Raw genomic sequence first — 19,306 nt, 5'->3', positions numbered from 1 at the left:
GCCTAGGTTAGAAACAGAAGTGCCCAAAGAGAAGTGAAAAGCTTCAGCCTCTGCTCTTCCCAAGGAAAATGAAAATGTTGTCAAGATCAAAGCAGAAGAAGCAAAAGCTTAAGCAGTGATAAAAAGCCAAAAAGTTGAATGAAAAAAGATTAGTCATATCTAGCGAACATAAATCAATAGAAGAGACCCAGTTTTTTATGGCATACACTGGAATGCATTAAATTATAAGCTAGAAATCTATCTAGGGAAAGCATAAATACATATCAATTAATAGAAGTGCTCATTGATGAAATAGTCATTTATTCATTACTTATTTAATACATATCATTCAACTAGTAATCAATGAGATTCATGAACAAATGTCAGCCACTTCTTAACCCTTTTATTTCTCTTTAAGCTCTAGTGATCACCTAATTCATAGCTTTTCCTTTATAATAAAATGTTTACTAATTAGATTTCTACAACACTATTTTTTATATATCTCTACTTGACACTTCTCTAGTCTGCTAAAATTTACTTTTTCATCAAACCTTTAAAACTGTAAAGATAATGGGGGCTGGCCCCGTCGCCAAGTGGTTAAAGTTCCGCATGCTCCGCTTCAGCGGCCTGGGTTCTCAGGTTTGGATCCTGGGTGCGGACCTACATCACTCACCTGCCATGCTGTGGTGGCATACCACATACAAAATGGAGGAAGACTGGTGCAGATGTTAGCTCAGGGCTAATCTTCCTCAAGCAAAAAAAAAAGAGGAAGATTGGCAACAGACGTTAGCGCCGGGTGAATATTCCTCAATAAAAAAAAAAAAAAATGTGAAGATAATGGAATTTAGTTCCTTAAAATAGCCAACAGGCCAAGTTAGAAAAATATATATTGGGAAAGCTCTCTAAAATGTTATTCTCGGGTTCTTTCTAATTTTAGTTTTACAGGTGTAGCAACCTTACAGTTAAGTTCTTTTTGTACTTAAAGAGTCAAATAATCTGGATGGAGTCTAGGACTTTAAATGAATTCCACTTCATAACACATTGTGTTTTATCAGTGATATAGTATAAATTCATATCTCTCTTTCAAGAGCTCTTCAGAATTCTCATGAGTGAAACACTTCCAAAATTAAAAACAACTCACTACAATAGGTTGGCTATGCAGGTGATGTTGTAGTATCTCTTTCTGGAAGACTTAAAGAACAGGAAAAATTCCCATTGTAAGATTTTAATATTATGTTAATAACCAAACAAAACTCATTTCTGAAGGACAGCATGGAGGAAAGACAGATGGGAGGAATTGTTAATGTGTGAGGGTGGGATGAGAGGGAGCTATCTTGGTCCAATGACTATTTGGAAAAGACACTGAAGACTGAGTCATTGAGACATGCATCATCATATCATCCCAAATGGACACAGTAGCTATTTAAGGAGTTCAATTTTGTGCTCAGCAGTGAAAGAGAAAGAAAGGGTAAGAGGAAAATAACTGTTACAGTTGGCTACTGGCATATGGCAAAAGTGTGGGGAAGTACAAAAGATCTGCTAAGGAAGTCCCCACTCTGGACCCATGCATAGTGCTAAAATATGAATGGAAGAAAAACACATATATGGGAGCTTCCAGGACCATCTTGATTTCAGCCTCCTTGCTGGCTTCTAAGTCCTCATCTCCGGCTTGGAAAATTTGGACACTGTTAAGTATAATTCATATTCATTACATTGTAGAACTATGAATGTAGACATTCATCTTTTTCTCTCCAAATTTTTCTCCAGCTCCCCATCATTTATTAATATCAGATCAATGTAATACTGAATTGCAGAAAACATAAACTAAAGAATTTATTTTTTAGTCTCAGCTCAATTTGCTTTAAAGTCAATGCCCCTTTCCACCACTCCATGCTGCCAATCCTGAAGGCATATTTCTCCTTTTTTCTACCTCTTCCCTTTCTTGGTGGAAATTACATAGGAATTAAATATTTTTAGCTACAGGAACCCATATATTCAACCAATATTGGTCAATCTCCACTTCCTCCCACCAGATAATGGGGAGTGCTTGTATAAATTGTGTATAAGGAAACCTTTTCAGTAGGCAATGCAAAATTTTACAGGCGAGCCCTGTCATATCCTACTAATTCAGTGATTATGTCTTACCAGTGTGGTTATTACTAATTCAACCAGTTGTAAGCAATGTAAATTGACTCTGGTAAACTTAAGGAAAAGGCCATTTATTGGAAGAATTTGAGGAGCTTGGAAAATCAATAGGAAGGCTGGAGAACAACGCAAGAACTAAGAGCTTCAGATCCAAGATATAAAAAATAAAGGAAGAGTCTTAGAGAGGAGGATCTTCTCAGAGAGGCACCACTGGAATAAACAGTCTCCAAAAGAGCCCAGTCTCTTTGTCCCTCAGCTAAAAATCCAAATTCCAAGAAGGTCATTTGTTCAACACCTAGGGAAAGGCCATCTTGATTAAAGGCCCTCCAAACTCAATGGAGGAGAGAAAGGAAATATTAGACGTTTGGAAAAGTTCACTACTCTTAAGCTGAAATAGCAACAGTACATTAGCTATAATAATCGAAGACTGATTGTGTTTCAAAAGATCTGTCTTGGAATAATTTGTACAGCATTTGCTTGGCCCCATCTAGCAGCCAACTCCTGTCACTAAAAAAAAAAAAAACACACAAAGAAACTTCAGAAAACAGTGAATGGGCTTCAGTCGGAAGTTAACAAAGAAACAAACAACTACATCTCAATTAAAAAAATAATTAATTAAAAAAATTTTAAATAAAAAACAAACAATAACAAAAGACTTGTTCTTCCAATAGTTATTCTCACTTGGCAAAAGTAATAGCTTATATATATATAAAGTAATAGCATACACACACACACGTATGTATGTATGTATGTATATTTATATATACTATATACATATATATATATAGTGTCTGGTTTTGTGCACTGTGACTTAGCTCTTTTGTATGTATTATCTCATTTAATTCTCACAAACCCTGGGTGTAGGTACTATTATCACCCTTAGAGAGATTACACAACTTGGTTGAAGCCTCACAGCTACGGGGCAGTCTGCACACAGAGCCTGTGCCCTCACCCCTGCTGCCGGGACTCAGTCACATGGACTGAGGAGGACAGGGTAGTGTCAGAACCATGGGCATGAGTTCAAATGTCAGCTCTGCCGTTTACTAGCTGAAGGCAAGAAACTCAAACCTCCCTAAGCCTCAATTTCCTCCTCCGTGAGATGGGGAGAGTCATATCAGGGTCAGCATGAGCTGCTGCAAGGTCACACAGCTGCTGCAAAGAAGGAAGGGGAAATGCATAGAAACTATTTAGCCGTGAGTGCTTGTCAATCATCAAGTGCTGAGTCACCGATGGCCATTACTAGCTGCACGTTGGTCTCCCCTTGCAGACTAGCCCTAGAGGCCCAGGAATTACTCTTTCAATATTTGTATCTCTAGCACCTTTCTCAATGATCGGCACATTAACAAGCCCACATAAACAACCGCTGGACAGAAAGTGTTTGTATCAGCGTCCATGCTGCCATGTGGTACTCTAGTAGTATAAAATAAGTTCCTCTTTGCATTAACCGAGTAGCTCCTCCCTGTCTGTTAAACGAATGACACCTATTTTCTCTCACCCCACCCCCCGCCCCCAGACCGTTAAATCATGAGGTCAGAGTCTGTATCTCTTGTTCTCCATGGATCCCCAATGCCTAGCCAGAGCCAGGTACGTAGGAGGAGCTTAACAAATGTTTGTGGACTGAATTTTTAGTAAACATTTGTGATGTGTCCTACAGTTCACCTAGCACTTTCACATACACATGTGCAGCATCTCTGCAGAGCAGGTTAAAGACACAGGCTCTGGAGCCGACCGCCTCTGTTCAAGCTCCAGCTCCACCACTTACCAGCAGAGTGACCTTGGGCATTATACATAAGTTTTCAATGCCTCAGTTTCTCACCCGTAAAATGAGAATAATGACTGTATTGGGTTGTTGTATTAAAATGTTAATTCATATAAAACAGTACCTGGCACATAAAACGTGTTCTTTAAATGTCAGCAGTTATTAATTTTGTTTGTGGCTGTTTTTCTCCCATCACATTGTCAGGAATAAATTATTCTAACTGCCTAAAATATTTCTGCTCTCATGTAAGAAAATACGCAAAGTGGCATCTTTACTTCAAAACCCTAAAATTAATTTTCAGCAGAGCAAATCATAATCTCGAGAAACTGACTTCTAAAGCTGTTTGCAAAAATAAATGTATTTATAGAGACTGCTCTCAAAATAAAATAATCCTAACCTCCAGATATTCTGTAGCTTAAGGCTCTTCCAGATCACCTGTGTTGGATCCTTCTCCAGCAACACTTGGCGTTGTTCTTTCCACAAACAAGAACAGCCATATTGACTTGAACAGAAGCGCTCATGTGAGTGAAAACACACAAGCGCAAACATCCAGCAAGAGAATTAGGTTGTGTTGTCCTCTGCCTCCACCACAAACCTCATTGCCTTATTATGGTGAAAAGCGTGTCAATCCCAGGATGCAACTCACCATCACTCAGAGCGCGAACCTGGTGATTAGGACACACACTGACTGAAAAATTCAGATCCCCGTATCTAACCACTGATGCTTCTCTGCACGCTGGAGAGAAAGGGAGGAGAAAAATAAAGCAGAGGGGGGTACCTGGGAATTTCATTTACCTTCAACACTGTAATGTTCCAAGCAAAGCTCTCAGTTGCCTTGTTGAGTTTTCTTCCTTTCAAGCCTTCTTTGGCCCCTAGATTATGAAGTTCCTCATGGAACTCCATCCCTTTGAAAAGAGAACATATAAGAATTATTAGTATAAATTTCAAAAAAATAGGCATTTTATTATGAAAATATTATCTGTAAAAATATGGTTCCCATTCCTGTCCTTCTCTCATAATTTCTAAATACCTGAATTGCATTCTCCTTCCCATTCTGTTCATCCCCACCAAATGGTTAACAAAACTGACAAGAATCAATGCATTAGACCAAATTACATTGTAAACAGGAGCCATAAATAAAGACATGAGAAGTTAAGAAGCAAATTCTTCAAACAGGTAACGTATTTTGTTTGTCTTCTACCTAGTTTTTATATGAAACAGTGAAATGTGTGAATGGTACCCACATGTGATAGATGCACACATCTTACTTTTCCTTATGAACCACCCATATGGCTTTACAGTACACCCTGGAGCCCACATAGATAACAATGGTAATTAGTAAAAGTTGAGTAAAAATAAAGAGATTTTTTAAAAATAGCATTCCTGGAAACACCTACATGTTTCAGATTTGAGAATGGCCTTAAAGTTATTTTTAGCTCAACCATTTCTCAAGCTTGAATACTATAAAAAACATAACCATCATCTGTTTCTTCAGCCTTTGTCTTAGCACCTCAGAGATGGGAAGCACATGTTCTTCTGGACTGTTCATTCCATCTTTGGAAAGCTATGACTGATATCGAGCCAGAGTCTCTCTCCCTGGAACTTCTACTCCTTGGGGCTAGCTAGACCCAGACCAACAATGTCTCATCTCTTTTCCACAGTGCAGTCCTTTAAACATTCAAAGAAAGATATTAGATAAAGTCCATTAGAGCCTTCTCTTCTCCAGATTAAACATTCTAACATGTTTCAGCTTATTAATAATGTCTCTTCTTTAAGGATGAGCTCCAGGCAAGGCCACTGCATTGCACAGCTTCCTAGACTTGAGCTGTAGGGACCTGCACCCAGGAACATTGTACTCGAAATGGTCTTGAAGCAGCACACATGAGGTAAGGATTTACCATCACCCTCCTTGTTCTCTTTGTTACTCTGCTTTTATTAATGCAGCCTAAAACCACACGAACTTTCCTGGTGCTAACATCACGGCACAGCATGTGTAAGGGCATGACTGTGGAGCCCGGGCTTACACTCTAGCTCTACTGCTTACCAGCTACGTGAGTGTGAGCAAGTCCCTGAGAGTCTCTGTGATTCAATTTCCTCCTTGGTGGAATGGCGATAGCAAGAGTGTTTGCCTCAAGGGATTGTGGTGAAGATTAAATGAGTCCATACATCTAAAGGCCTCAAAGTGTGCCTGGCACATGGGAGCATTATATAAGTATTTGGTATTATTATTTTTGTGCTTCCCGTCAACCGAGACATTTAAGCCTGCAGGCCAGGCAGGGAAGAGCACCATTGTTTTTTTTGTGTGTGTGTGAGGAAGATTAGCCCTGAGCTAACATCTGTTGCTAAGCCTCCTCTTTTTGCTGAGGAAGACTGGCCCTGGGCTAACATCTGTGCCCATCTTCCTCTACTTTATATGGGACGGCTCCACAGCATGGCTTGATAAGCAGTGTGTAGGTCCGCGCCTGGGATCCAAACCTGCGAACCTCGGGCCACCGAAGTGGAGCACGTGAATTTAACCACTACACCACCAGGCTGGCCCCTGAAGAGCACCATTTTTAAAGTTTCGTCTGGGTTCAAAGGTCAGCTCGACCACGTGTTGATATGGGATCTTGAATAATTCACTCAATCTCTCAGAATCTCAGATGCCTTATCTGTAGATTGGATGTAACGATGATTACCTTGCAGAGTTGTTATGAGGACTAAGTAACATAGTGTATCTGCTTAGTATATCATATGCAAATAAATCGAGCAATTGTCATATTGTGATCTTCCTCATCATAATCATTATTGTGTGTGTGGATCAAGGAGAACATGAATCCCAGAGAGAGAAAAGTGCAGGAGTGTGAATGAAGGTGAACTTAAACACAGGCGTGCCCTCACAAACACGTGTCCCATCCCATGCTTAAAGGAAGAATAAATCTAAAATGAGGACTAATAAATGAGGCAAACGCCTAGAAGAGTAATAGGATTATAATTCAAATTGTAAAAATGAAGTGTTTTTAAGGAGCAATGTGTAGTAAAAGGATTGATAGGCTTCCAAACCACAAAAGGAGATTCAGAACCCCTCACCTCTCTAGACATCTTCAGACACTACCCCCCTAGATACACACCTACAGGCCACCTGCTATCACCTAGATTTCTCCTATATATATTAAACAAAGACATAAGTTTAACTCAGAGTATAGTTAAACTATGACATAAAATATTTGGATTTTAAGAGTAAAAACAGAACCTTAAAAAAAAAACCTGCCAAAAGTTATCACTAAAGTTTCTAAACGAAATGGGGGGTTGGGCAAAGGGGGAGATTACCTGCTTTCTGACACTGCACAATCTTTTCCTGGACTGTATCTGCCATTTCTATGAGAAACCGGCTCTCTTGAATCATCTGTCACAAAACAAACATAAAAAAGTGGTTGTTAGAAGTCCTTAAACTGGCTCGTTGGAAAGATGACAGAGAGATCCATGGGATACTGGCAGTAATGGGGAATCATGGCCTAACCACAAGAGATGGGAGAGGGAAGGACAGTCTCTGCTCCAACACTACAGCTAGAGTCACCTACCTTATGATTGCTCCAGTTATGTAACATGCCTGGCATACCATGGGTGCCAAATAAATAACTATTGAATAAACGCATATACATTCCTTAAGTTCCAGATCACATTTATGAACACCTCTTATTCCAACCTCTTACCCCAAAAGTTACTGCAACATCAAGGCAAGTGGTATTGGAACAATAGCAATGAGAATCATAATAGGGAATCACCTAGTGATGAGCTAAAGGACTTCTGAACATATCAATGAAGCTGGCAGATTGGATTTGGGTGGCCCAAAGATGGTGGAGGTCTGGTCCTCCCTCTAGAAGGGCTCTAGCTGCACCGGCAAGAAGGAAGAGTGGGTCAGATGTCAGAGCCACCAATTTGGCAGAGCTTGTGGGCAATAACACCAAAATGGTTGTCCCTGCCCTCCATGTTTGGGTAGAGAGCAAATATGTCCAAGAGGTAATTAACATACTGAGTAACGTAGGGGAAATAAGACAACTCTTGGAAAGACGGAGAAAGAAAATCTGTATGTGAAGAAGGGGGAAGTTGATAATCAGTAAAGAAGTTGTGATAAAAAATATAAGGGATTGGGACCCTTTTGAAGAAGTGACTAAAGAAAGGCAACCAATAGGCAAACCAACATTTCCTGAATTTCCAGCCACTCTCCTACTCCCAATAAATGTTGTCCCATTTCATCTGGCCAGTCCATGTTTTATGTGTCTGGCTCAATATTCTGAAGGGAGTTCAAGGCAGAATCCAAGGTGGACATAAAAGGTCTTGAGTAAGACATTTTTCATAACTCGATGCTGTCGAACAGATTGTACACTCGTACGATCACCTCCAAATATAAAATGGTCTATGACTACAAATTTTCAAATGGAAAAGAACATTGAATCACAAATTTTTAGTGCCTACCAACTCCAGAGGAGTAAAATCATACCATTCATTCATTTAACAAGTCTCTGTTGAGCAGCTACGATGTGTATGCGTCATGGTAAGTACAGGGGTCTGATCCACTGATGAGCAAAAACAGACACATCCCTATCTCCATGCAGCTCACAGTCTAGCAGGGAGTCTACTCAAAGGAACGAATGAAATACGATAATTAATTCAACCAAACAAAATTCAATTCCTCACGTTTTCTGCCTAAAGTGATAGTTTAAAGTGACTTATTTGCAGGGAGGGCTAAATTGACTATAAAAATCAGAAAACAAGACATCCAAGAAGGTCTAGACTAAGTCAAAGTTTTTAACTGCACTAATTAATTCTTTCAACTCCCAAGAGGAAGTGGAATACTTGTAAATAAAAATTTATCAAATGGCTAACAGTAGCCTGAGTTATTGCAGCTTCCAAGTGAGCGACACTTACAGGCAGAGAAAGATTTAATATGAGGGCAATCTGTTTTAGTCTTTTCTAAGCTTAGTATCCATACATGTAACATCAACTGAGTTTTTATAATACTTTCAAAAGTTATCAGATGTTGCAATTAGTCAAATAGCAGACAAAATGTTTTCATGAAATTCAAACAAGGGAAACATTCATAAAGAATGGACACATTCTGTGACTTTACCATGAGCAAAGTAGGTAATATTCTATACATTTTTATAATTAATTTTAAGGCTAAAAGAATCTTAGCTATCATGATGACCTCCTTAATTTTGTTAAAAAAAGGAACTAAGACTTACAGGAGTTAAGATTCTTGTCTAAAAAATAGAACTAATTAATGATCAAGCTGAAATTAAAATCCCAGTTTCCTGGCAACCACTTATTTTCATAAAAAAATAGCAACCCTCTGATTTTGTCTGGCCTGGCCACGCTCCATGAGAGAACGTATGTCTTCACATATATGCAATCTTTTGAGCCTGAAACAGCATTCCCAAGTCACCTGGCCCAGCCCGTCATGAAAGTATGCCCATAATCAATGCATTTCAACTAGATTCAAACATACACTTTTTTTTTTTATTCTTTTTTTTTTTTGTGAGGAAGATCAGCCCTGAGCTAACATCCATGCTAATCCTCCTCTTTTTGCTGAGGAAGATCGGCTCTGAGCTAACATCTATTGCCAATCCTCCTCCTTTTTTTCCTCAAAGCCCCAGGAGATAGTTGTACGTCATAGTTGCACATCCTTCTAGTTGCTGTATGTGGGACGCGGCCTCAGTACGGCCCGAGAAGCAGTGCGTCGGTGCGCGCCCGGGATCGGAACCCGGGCCACCAGTAGCGGAGCGCATGCACTTAACCGCTAAGCCACAGGGCCGGCCCCCAAATATACCCATTTAAAGAAAAACTCAAAAAAGGAATAGGTTTGATAATTTCTTTTGATAATACCTTACATTCATTTCTCTTGGTTTTGCTCTCAGTAGAGAACAGATGATATCATTCTCTGAAAAAAAACTCTCTACCTATTGATTTGTGGTCAGGCTTCTTTGCAGTATTATACTAAGTATCTCCTCAGTGTTGAGTACAAAAGGAATACACTTCCTGCATCCAAAAATGCCATAGTCTCTTTGGAACAACCTGAAAAGGAAGTGTCTTCTTCGCCAAAGCTACTATTCTATGGAGACATTCAATCCCACCTCTCCCTGCTTCCATCAGGAACCCATTCTTTTTTTTATTTTTTTTTTACTTTTTTATTGATGTTTTAATAGTTTTTAACATTGTGAAATTTGGGGTTGTACATTTTTGTTTATCCATCAGCATATATGTCTCCCTTCACCCCTTGTGCCCACCCCACACCCCCATTGCCCCTGATAACCACAATACAGTTTTCTCTGTCCATGTGTTGGTTTATATTCCACACATGAGTGAGATCATACAGTGTTTGTCTTTCTCTTTCTGGCTTACTTCACTTAACATAATACCCTCCAGGCCCATCCAGGTTGTTGCAAATGGGAAGATTTTGTCTTTTTTTATGGCTGAGTAGTATTCCATTGTGTGTATATATATATATATATATATATATGTATATATATATATATATATATATATATACACCACATTTTCTTGATCCAATCCTCAGTCGAGGGACACTTAGGTTGTTTCCACTTCTTGGTTATAGTGAATAATGTTGCAATGAACACAGGGGTGCATAAGCCTCTTTGGATTGTTGATTTCAGGTTCGTTGGATAGATTCCCAGTAGTGGGATAGCTGGATCATAGGGCATCTCTATTTTTAATTCTTTGAGGAATCTCCATACCGTTTTCCATAGAGGCTGCACCAGTTTGCATTCCCACCAGCTGTGTATGAGGGTTCCTGTTTCTCCACATCCTCTCCAACACTTGTTGTTTTTTGTCTCGGTGATTACAGCCATTCTAACGGGCGTGAGATGATATCTTAGTGTTGTTTTGATTTGCATTTCCCTGATGATTAGCGATGTTGAGCATCTTTTCATGTGGCTATTGGCCATCTGTATATCTTCTTTGGAGAAGTGTCTGTTCATTTCCTCTGCCCATTTGATAGGGTTGTTTATTTTTTTGTTGTTCAGTTGTGTGAGTTCTTTATATATTATGGAGATCAACCCCTTGTCAGATATATGTTTTGCAAATATTCTCTCCCAGCTGGTGGGTTGTCTGTTCATCTTGATTCTGGTTTCGTTTGTCTTGTAGAAGCTCTTTAATCTGATAAAGTCCCACTTGTTTATTTTTTCTTTAGTTTCCCTAATCTGGGTAGGCATGTCCTCTGAAAAGATTCCTTTATGACCAATGTCAAATAGTGTGTTGCCTATATTTTCTTCTATGAGTTTTATAGTTTCAGGTCTCACCTTCAGGTCTTTGATCCATTTTGAGTTAATTTTTGTGAATGGCGATAGCAGATGGTCCACTTTCATTCTTTTGCACGTGGCTGTGCAGTTTTCCCAACACCATTTATTGAAGAGACTTTCCTTTCTCTGTTGTATGTTCTTAGCTCCTTTGTCGAAAATTAGCTGTCCGTATATGTGTGGTTTTATTTCTGGGCTCTCAGTTCTGAGGAACCCATTCTTAATGACTCCTTCTATTTTTTATCTACATTCTCTCCTCTCCCCTTGGTTCTTCCCTTCTCCATACAACATCTCCTACCTTAGAGTAAGCAAACAAAAACAATAACAAAATATTTTATTGGCCTATGGGTGGTTGTCCTCATCAATTCTTCCTTAAAAAATTAGCCCATGCTCATTGCTTTGACTCATGTAGGACTCCACTGAGACCCTCGAAGTTTAACCTCAGCCTCATCATCAACTACTCCTTGGCCAATCCTCAGTCCTCAGTCTCTCCAGCTCAGCAGGTGACACCACTGATCATCCCTTCTTGACTTCCAGGACCCTGGTTCTTTTCCTGCTTTGCCCTGTCTCCTATACTGCTTCCTTTTCCTTTTTTATATCCATACATGTAGGAATTCTCCAAGCCCTCTGGCCTCAGCTCTCCATTCTTTCCCTTCACTATTATCTCTTCTTCTGGTAATTTCATCCATTCCTGGAGCTATCAAATATTGCACCCACATAGATCATTTCAAAGCTAATGTCTCCAACCCTGGCCTCTCTCCTAAATTCCAGATTTATACTTCCACTGGTCTATAACAGTGGTTTCCAAAGTGGGGAGGAACATGCACTCTGGTGCGGGGGGTGGGGGCACAAGATATTCCACTGAGGTGTGAGAAAAAACAATGAGGACTGTTATTCACATTTATTTTATCTGTCAAATTAGAAAAGACATTAAGCTTTACAGATTAATCCTGGCCCCCTTGCCAAATGAAGATCATATGTTTCCAATATGGTAAGTGAGGTAAGATAAGGAAAGAAGGGAATTCCACATTGGAGAAGGGCTGACAGCAGTGCTCTTATTTATTAGTTTCTTCCAGAATATTTCAACTTACATATGCCTGTAAAGTAGTAAAGTAAATACCACTTATATTAGCTTAAACTAAACCTTCCTAATATGGATTCCTGAAAAGAAAATGAAAATAACGCAAGTGAAGCAAACAACATGAAAATGGCAGAGCAGCTGCTCATCCTATTCCCACCATGATTTCTTCCTCAGCAACACCGAGAACTGAAGACAATACAGTCTGATCAGATCTGACATATTCAATCACATTGGGAGAGCAGAAGGATTTTTATTAATCATAAGTAAAAGTATTTTAAAATCCAATGGTAATTTCTATTCTTGATGTTTTATACTCTATATATTGGTATGTTAGTAAGTTTATGAATGAATAAATTCTCAAAATATTTTTACTGAGGAGTTGCCTCTGCTGGGACCTCTGTGTTTACCCCTCCAGATCCACTCTCTGCTGTGCTCTGTGCTGGGGAGGCTGATCTCTACAGGGAATATCAACCAGGCTCCCTTGCCTCTGATTTCCATTGGGATCAGCCAATGGGAACCACCGGCAAGTGATCAAGGGCAGGAGGCAGGAGGCAAGAGGGTTTAGGGTAGTTACTCCCTTGACCGCACCCTCCCTGCTGGACTGTGGTTGATAGCTTCCTCTCTGTGAGGCCACAGCTCCTGTCAGGTGGTCCCTGACAGGTGCAGATAGTACTGAGTGCCAGAACAGCTTCTTCCCCTTACCCCTTCAGGCCTGGGGGTGATGACAGCTCTCCACTGTTGCTCTTCCAGGGGTGCTCACCACCCACTGTTGCTTCCTAACGCCTGCCCATGCTTTTATAACCACTCCCCCATCCACTCCTTTAGTCACCCTTTCTGAGTGTGCTGTTTGCAGAGAGACTGAGACAGTGCTCCATCCAAAAAAGTGGAGATGCTTAGGCTACTATATACCTGTACCTGTAATTTCCAGCATTCTCTGTCTCAGCCAGACACCCAGGCTCAAATCGCAGACATCCTCTTTGCCTCTACTGCATCTGGAAGGTGAGCCCCCATGTTCTGTCCGTCACCGAGTCTTGCCTCTCCTACCACTTTTATTCCTTTCCTTCTTTACCACAACACTCCTGCTTTAAGCCTTTATTCTCACTCCCTGGACCGTCTTTCAAATTCTAATTATCCCTCCAGAGGCAGCTCAAATGTCAACTTCAAAAATATTTTCTGCTCCATTTCATCCTCCCTGCCTTACCCCGCATTCCCCCTACTGCTAAAAAATGAAATATCTCCTATTTTCTCCCAGTTCTCACAAACCTGCCTTTGAGGCTCAGAGGTGACTTTGAATCTCCGCTTTGCTACTGGTGGGTTCTGGTTCTTCCCACCTCACTCCTTCTAAATACCGCTTCCAGAAACATCTTCCAAAGGCATAGCACTAGTTACTTCCTGGCTTTGTCATTGTCTCCCTTGCCTATTGAATAAAGTAAAATGCTTCTAACCTAGAGTTGGAGTCTTCGCATTCTCCTCAGCAGCCTTTCCCCTATGGTTTCTCGATTCTCCTAGGTCTCAGTTTACCTGTGTGAATCACACCTCCAAACAGGCCCTACTTGTTCTGCCTACACAGTTCTTTCTATCAGGGAAGTCTTCTTAAGCCATCTCTCCTGGCCCCAAAGCTCACTTCAATGTCCCCTCTTCCACTGGTATCCTGATTTCTTCTCCTTCCCTCCCCCTCTTACCTCCAAATTCCAAGAACATTCTATTTTTTTAGTCTGTTTACAAAATTTTTTATTTTCTATCTTAAATTACAATTAACTGTTTACCTATATTACCTCCCACCCCTCGCTTCCCCAGTAAATTGTAATCCTAGTAGAGCAAGGACTCCATCTTATTCACATTTCCATCCCCAGACTCATCTATCCATTTATATTATCACCTTTTCCCTATCTTACTTTGTGATACTTATTTCTTCTACGTATGGATTACCACACATGCACACACAATAAAATATGTTATTTATTATTGATCACTTCTCAAACTTATAATTGTCTTTTTTGAACTCTAATCTCTCTTATTGTCTCTAGTCTTTTTCTCCAGGCTTCTCCATTTTTCTATAATCTTACATGTTCTTAATTCCCTTTCAAATTGAGTACTGAAAAATAAACATAAAGCTTTTCAAAGGATTATACCTATAGAAAATATAATACTCAAGTATCAGAAAATAAAATAAATTTTAAAACTTTATTACTCATTTGAAGTAAAATAAATTCAAGACCAAAACATACAACAAACCCTACGATTCAAGTTCTCTTCAAAATCCCCCATGTAAATATTTATCAACCCCATTATGTAAGAAGTTTGTTTTTTCATTGTCTAATAGATCACTTCTTAAAAAGACAGTCAAGTGTGATTTAGCCTTCAACATAGAAGAGCATCCCTTAGAGATTCCTTAGAGGATAACCTGAAATCCCTTAATAATAAAAGTCACAATTTTTATTCTAAAACACCTCATCATTAATATTCTCAGAACGTAAAATCATTGCTCATGCGAACTTCTCTCATAAGAGCATTTGATCTTTTCTGTGATGACAGCTTCCATTTTATTTAGAAGAATAATTTTATTCTATTTTCTGCAGTCAACTTTCAATTATTAGTAGTTGTAGAGAAAACAAAGAAGATTGATGGCTGAAAGGTACCAAACATTCCAAACCACATTTAAACCAACAATTTCAACCTTTCCTCCTCAGCTAAGTCATTTATCTAGGTTGTGAGGAAGGAAAAATGGTTGATTTGAGTTTCATCTCATTCTTAGGTCTCTACAGATCCTGGCAGAAATGAAATATACAAAAGCTAAGGTGAGAAGCGTGTCCTCAGATAATCCCCCAGTTGGGCAGTCAGTACACTTAGACAGCCAAGGCTGGGTTGACCCAATCGATGGAATCTGGCAGTGGCTTGATTTCCGTATCTGACGTCTCAGCGTGAGCCCCCCGTTGCCTCTGCCGGTTGTAGTACTACAAAGAGCTTTTCTTTGGTTCTGTCACATAAATATCTCCGAATGGATCTCATTCCCTTGCCACAGCTTTGAATCTAAAAGAACAGAGGACTTACCCAGATAAAGGTTGGCATTACTTTAAGCATTAGATGTGTCCTGAACAGGGGTGTGTAAAGTTGTCAGTTAAGATCAAAATCACTTATTTAAAACGAAAACTTTACAGAAGGGGAATGCTTTTACAAGTAATGCTTTTACTCAGGGATGGATTAAATTGTCCAATCTGTGTGAAAAAAAACTGTCCTTCCAGCTCTTTTCAATAGGGAGTTTAACTAATTGCCTAGGATCATTGCAATAGTTACACAGTCAATGTAACTAATGGTACTGAAAAGATGAGCTTTCATCATATCACAACTCACAAACCTTCCATAGATTCCAATGTTTTCCTGAATTATATCTAAACACCTAGAACCACAGAACTTTATATTTAGAAGTCACCTTAAGGACCATCTATCATGGACAACCGCATTTTATAGATGAAAGCACTGAGCCCAAAATTGACTTGCCTAAAGCTGCACAGCTAGTTAGTGAAATAGTTGAGACTAGAACCCAAGCATTCTAGAGGAGCAGACCTAAGCTTACAAGTTGTTTTGTGATACTGATATTACATTAAAGTGTAGAACTCCTATTGCAAGTGCAAGTTGGTGATAAACATTTAATAAAGTAGAATTCACCAAGTAAAGCATCATGAAGACACATTTTTGCCATAACTGCTTCTCCCTCCAAGTCTAATTTGTGACATACATCAACCATTATAGATATTCTTCCTATAAAACCTAGTAAGAAATGTACTTGCTTGAGTCCACTGCTTTTTTAGGAGGAGTTACCAAATTTGGAAAGGCAATCACTTAAGAATATGTGAGTCAATAAAAAGCCAATCTACTCTAGATGTATTTTGTTCTCTCCCCTTAAGAAGAGTGAAATAATTAATCTATCTCCTACCTTCCTTTTAATCAAAAAACTGAGTTTTAGTTTTTTGTTCTGTAGTGGCTCATCTGTTCAGATTGTTTGAAATAAGACTTGATTTGCTGTTACATATATATTGATTGCTGTTACATATATATTTGCTAACTAGAATGAAGATAATTTCCTTTAATTTTTAATTTCCTTAAAAAGTTTTAATCAGATGAATAAAAGCATTGTTAACAAATTGGCATCTTTTGTTTTTAAGCAAAATCAATCCTATCAAGACTGTTAATTTTCTGAGCATTTGCAAGCTTACTGCAAGTCCACTCCCTTTGTTGTATACAACAAAGTATTCTCAGTCCTGGGACTAGCTCTGAGTCAAATCTCCTAGCCTGATTTATAATGGCACAGGACAAGAGAACTTGCACAGAGCAGGCCAAAGGACGTTGTCTCCACATTCATGATAGCGACAAGATCTACTTCCATGGGCTGCTTTCTGCATAAGGGGATCATTTTACATTTTCTTTTCTCTAGTTGTTTGTTTCCCAAACAGTTGTCAGCTGTATCTTAAGTAATCAGTAGAAAAGTCTGTTTACATCCAGCCATGATTAAAATTTAGCTCATTCATAAAATTACCAGGTGACTAACCTTCCTGAACCTTCTCCAGAACTTTCAGGCCAATTTACTACCTTTAACTAAAAGGGTTGCAAGGATTTGAGTATTTGGGAATGCAAAGTGAACTCTGAGGATGCAGATTCCACAAAGGAGCCAGCCTGATATACTTGTTTATTGATGCATCTTGGATATCCAGTATCCTTGGGACCCTGGGACCAAGTGGAAATGTTGTCAACCCTCAGGATGCTGACAATCCCCTCATTATACAGAAAATGTATCAGAAGACATTGCCACACACAGGAGTAAAGACAGTTTCAATGCACTAAGGGCAGGACATCTTGTTTTTAAATAGCCAGCTCTGGTTGAGCACATGACAGCAGGCTGTTCTTTTTCTGGGTTCTATTATTATACAAGCCAACATACTTTTTGAAAGGCAAACTAATATAAAGTTCCACACAAACTTCACAATGAGAGAGAGTGATGGAAGGAAAGTATCTCCGACCTATCTAATTTCAATTTATTGATTTCAATAAGCAGTACTACATTGGGGACTGTGGACATACCTACAACTTTTTCCTGTCCTGAGCTCAATATATCTTGGTAAGAACACTGACAGAAGAGAATGTATTTAATCCAACCCATTATTCTTGGTTTTATTGTGATACCTGCCAGTGTACTGATTCCACTGCAAGAGTGATTAAAGATAGCAATTAGCTCTTTTTGATAGATTCCAAATCATACTAACACAACTAACAACTGTTCTCCAAATCACACCCCACGGACCTCATAAAAGATTAAAATAACCCTTGACTCATGCCCTCTAGATTGTTTTCATTTCTTTATCTTCAGAAAATCAGTTGCTCTTACCATAGTAAAGTTTTAACTCTTAGTTCATGTGAAATCATTCAGCACAGAATTCACCTTCCGAGAACACTTTGGGTTTATTTTTATAGTTGCAATCTCCTGCAACTATCCCACCTCTGAATGCTACATTCAAAACACCAGTTCACCAAAAGTTTTCATATTAATTTAAAACACTTAAAAGTGTTTCAATTTAATTTAAATTTAAATAATTTTAAATAACTTAAATAAACTTAAAAGTATTTTAATTTAATTTAAAACACTTAAAAGAACCAAATATTTTAGGCAAATACTTCTTGACTACACATGAAAAATTCGGTGAGAACATTAGAAAAGTAAAAGTTCAGCTATCTAAAAAAACATTATATAAAAGTAAGACAATATTTTTCTTTAAAAATTATTTGCAAATAAAATTCTGCTGAGCACGGGGTGGGAGTGGGGTGTGTATTACAAGTCACTGTGAAAAGTCCATCACAGACCTCAAGGTCCTTAGACTCCGTCCAGCTCAGGACATAAAACACCATCTGGTCCACTCCGGACCCTCTGTGTCTCTGCTCCTTCCCTTTTCAGGTGTAAGTCCTGCCTTCCCATCAGGATTTCCTGCTCCTCAAGGGCAGAAATTTTGCTTCATATAATTTCTTTCCCCCAACACCCTGCACAATAGCAGGTGTCCAAAATGTGTATGTTGAGTTGACTAATCAAAAGCCTGAAGACCTACACAAAATATGTCAAAAGAGAAAGTGTTGTCTTACAAGTGGCAAATTTACATGTTCCCATCTCATTTTACTTATATTTCTCTTGAGTCAAAAAAGTGTCATGCTTTACATCATGGCTATTTGTGCTGATACCCATCTCTGTTTACTCATCTCCGTATTGCACAGAACCTACTACAGTTCTTTATATACGGTCTGTATTGAATGTCATGAATAAAGCCAATGAATGAATCTTTTCTTAAGGTCAGTTTTGCGAGAGGTTAGGACAAAAGGCTGGACTTAGCTGGATGGAGAGGAAATTAAAGCTAGGAAGGCAATTCTAGGTGGTACAGAATGGCAAGACAAAGGATGGAGAATGAAAAGAACACAGCAGACAAATCAGCTTGCCTGAGGAAAGGATTCAAACAGAAGCAAATGGGGAGTGAGGTTGGCAAAACAGGCCGCTGAGGGTGAGGGTTCTGCAAGGCTGGCTAAACATCAGAAGTAGAATTTGAGAACGATTATTCCCATTGTTGAATTAGCGAAAGGTAGAGACTAAATGGAGGACTTCTCAGCCTGTTGAAAAACTCAAGCAGGAGGAGAACAGAGCCTGGTGAGAACCATGGCTAAGTCAATGTAAGGAAATGGAATCACATGAGAAATGTCATGAGGAAAGAAGCAATGGATCTCATTAACGTTGAAGAGTAAGTTAAAGGACCTTACTGGAGTTAATATGGAGAGAGAGAGCATTCGAAAATCATTGGGAGGAATTGAGAACTGTTGGCATAGTGGTCTCTCTTAGTGATAAGAAAAGGGTGAACAAGTACCTACAAAATAAAAAGATGACCCCAGTTTTTGACCTATTAGATTTCTGTTTGTTCTTGAGACACCCAGGTGATGTCCTGTAATCAAATGTAAAACTGTGACTAGAGTAAATGTTAGGGCTGGGGCTAGAGATGCATTTCAAAAATAATAGTCAAT

At 39.1% G+C, this 19,306-nt stretch overlaps 1 protein-coding gene across 3 annotated transcripts in view; it reads right to left on the bottom strand.

The window, feature by feature from the left end:
• Positions 1–19,306, bottom strand: part of PLCL1 (phospholipase C like 1 (inactive)) — a 325,277-nt gene that overhangs the window by 36,979 nt on the left and 268,992 nt on the right. For all 3 annotated transcript variants that reach the window (XM_058549516.1, XM_058549515.1, XM_058549514.1), the window contains exons 4-5: positions 7,193–7,268; positions 4,679–4,788 (exon numbers count right to left, since the gene is read on the bottom strand). In XM_058549516.1, coding sequence (XP_058405499.1) covers positions 4,679–4,788; positions 7,193–7,268 — 186 coding nt within the window. The remainder of the gene's footprint in view (positions 1–4,678; positions 4,789–7,192; positions 7,269–19,306) is intronic.

Source organism: Diceros bicornis, chromosome 10 (assembly GCF_020826845.1).
Source record: "Diceros bicornis minor isolate mBicDic1 chromosome 10, mDicBic1.mat.cur, whole genome shotgun sequence".
Classification (NCBI taxonomy): Eukaryota; Metazoa; Chordata; class Mammalia; order Perissodactyla; family Rhinocerotidae; genus Diceros; species Diceros bicornis.
This window is presented reverse-complemented; position numbering and strand designations above follow the sequence as displayed.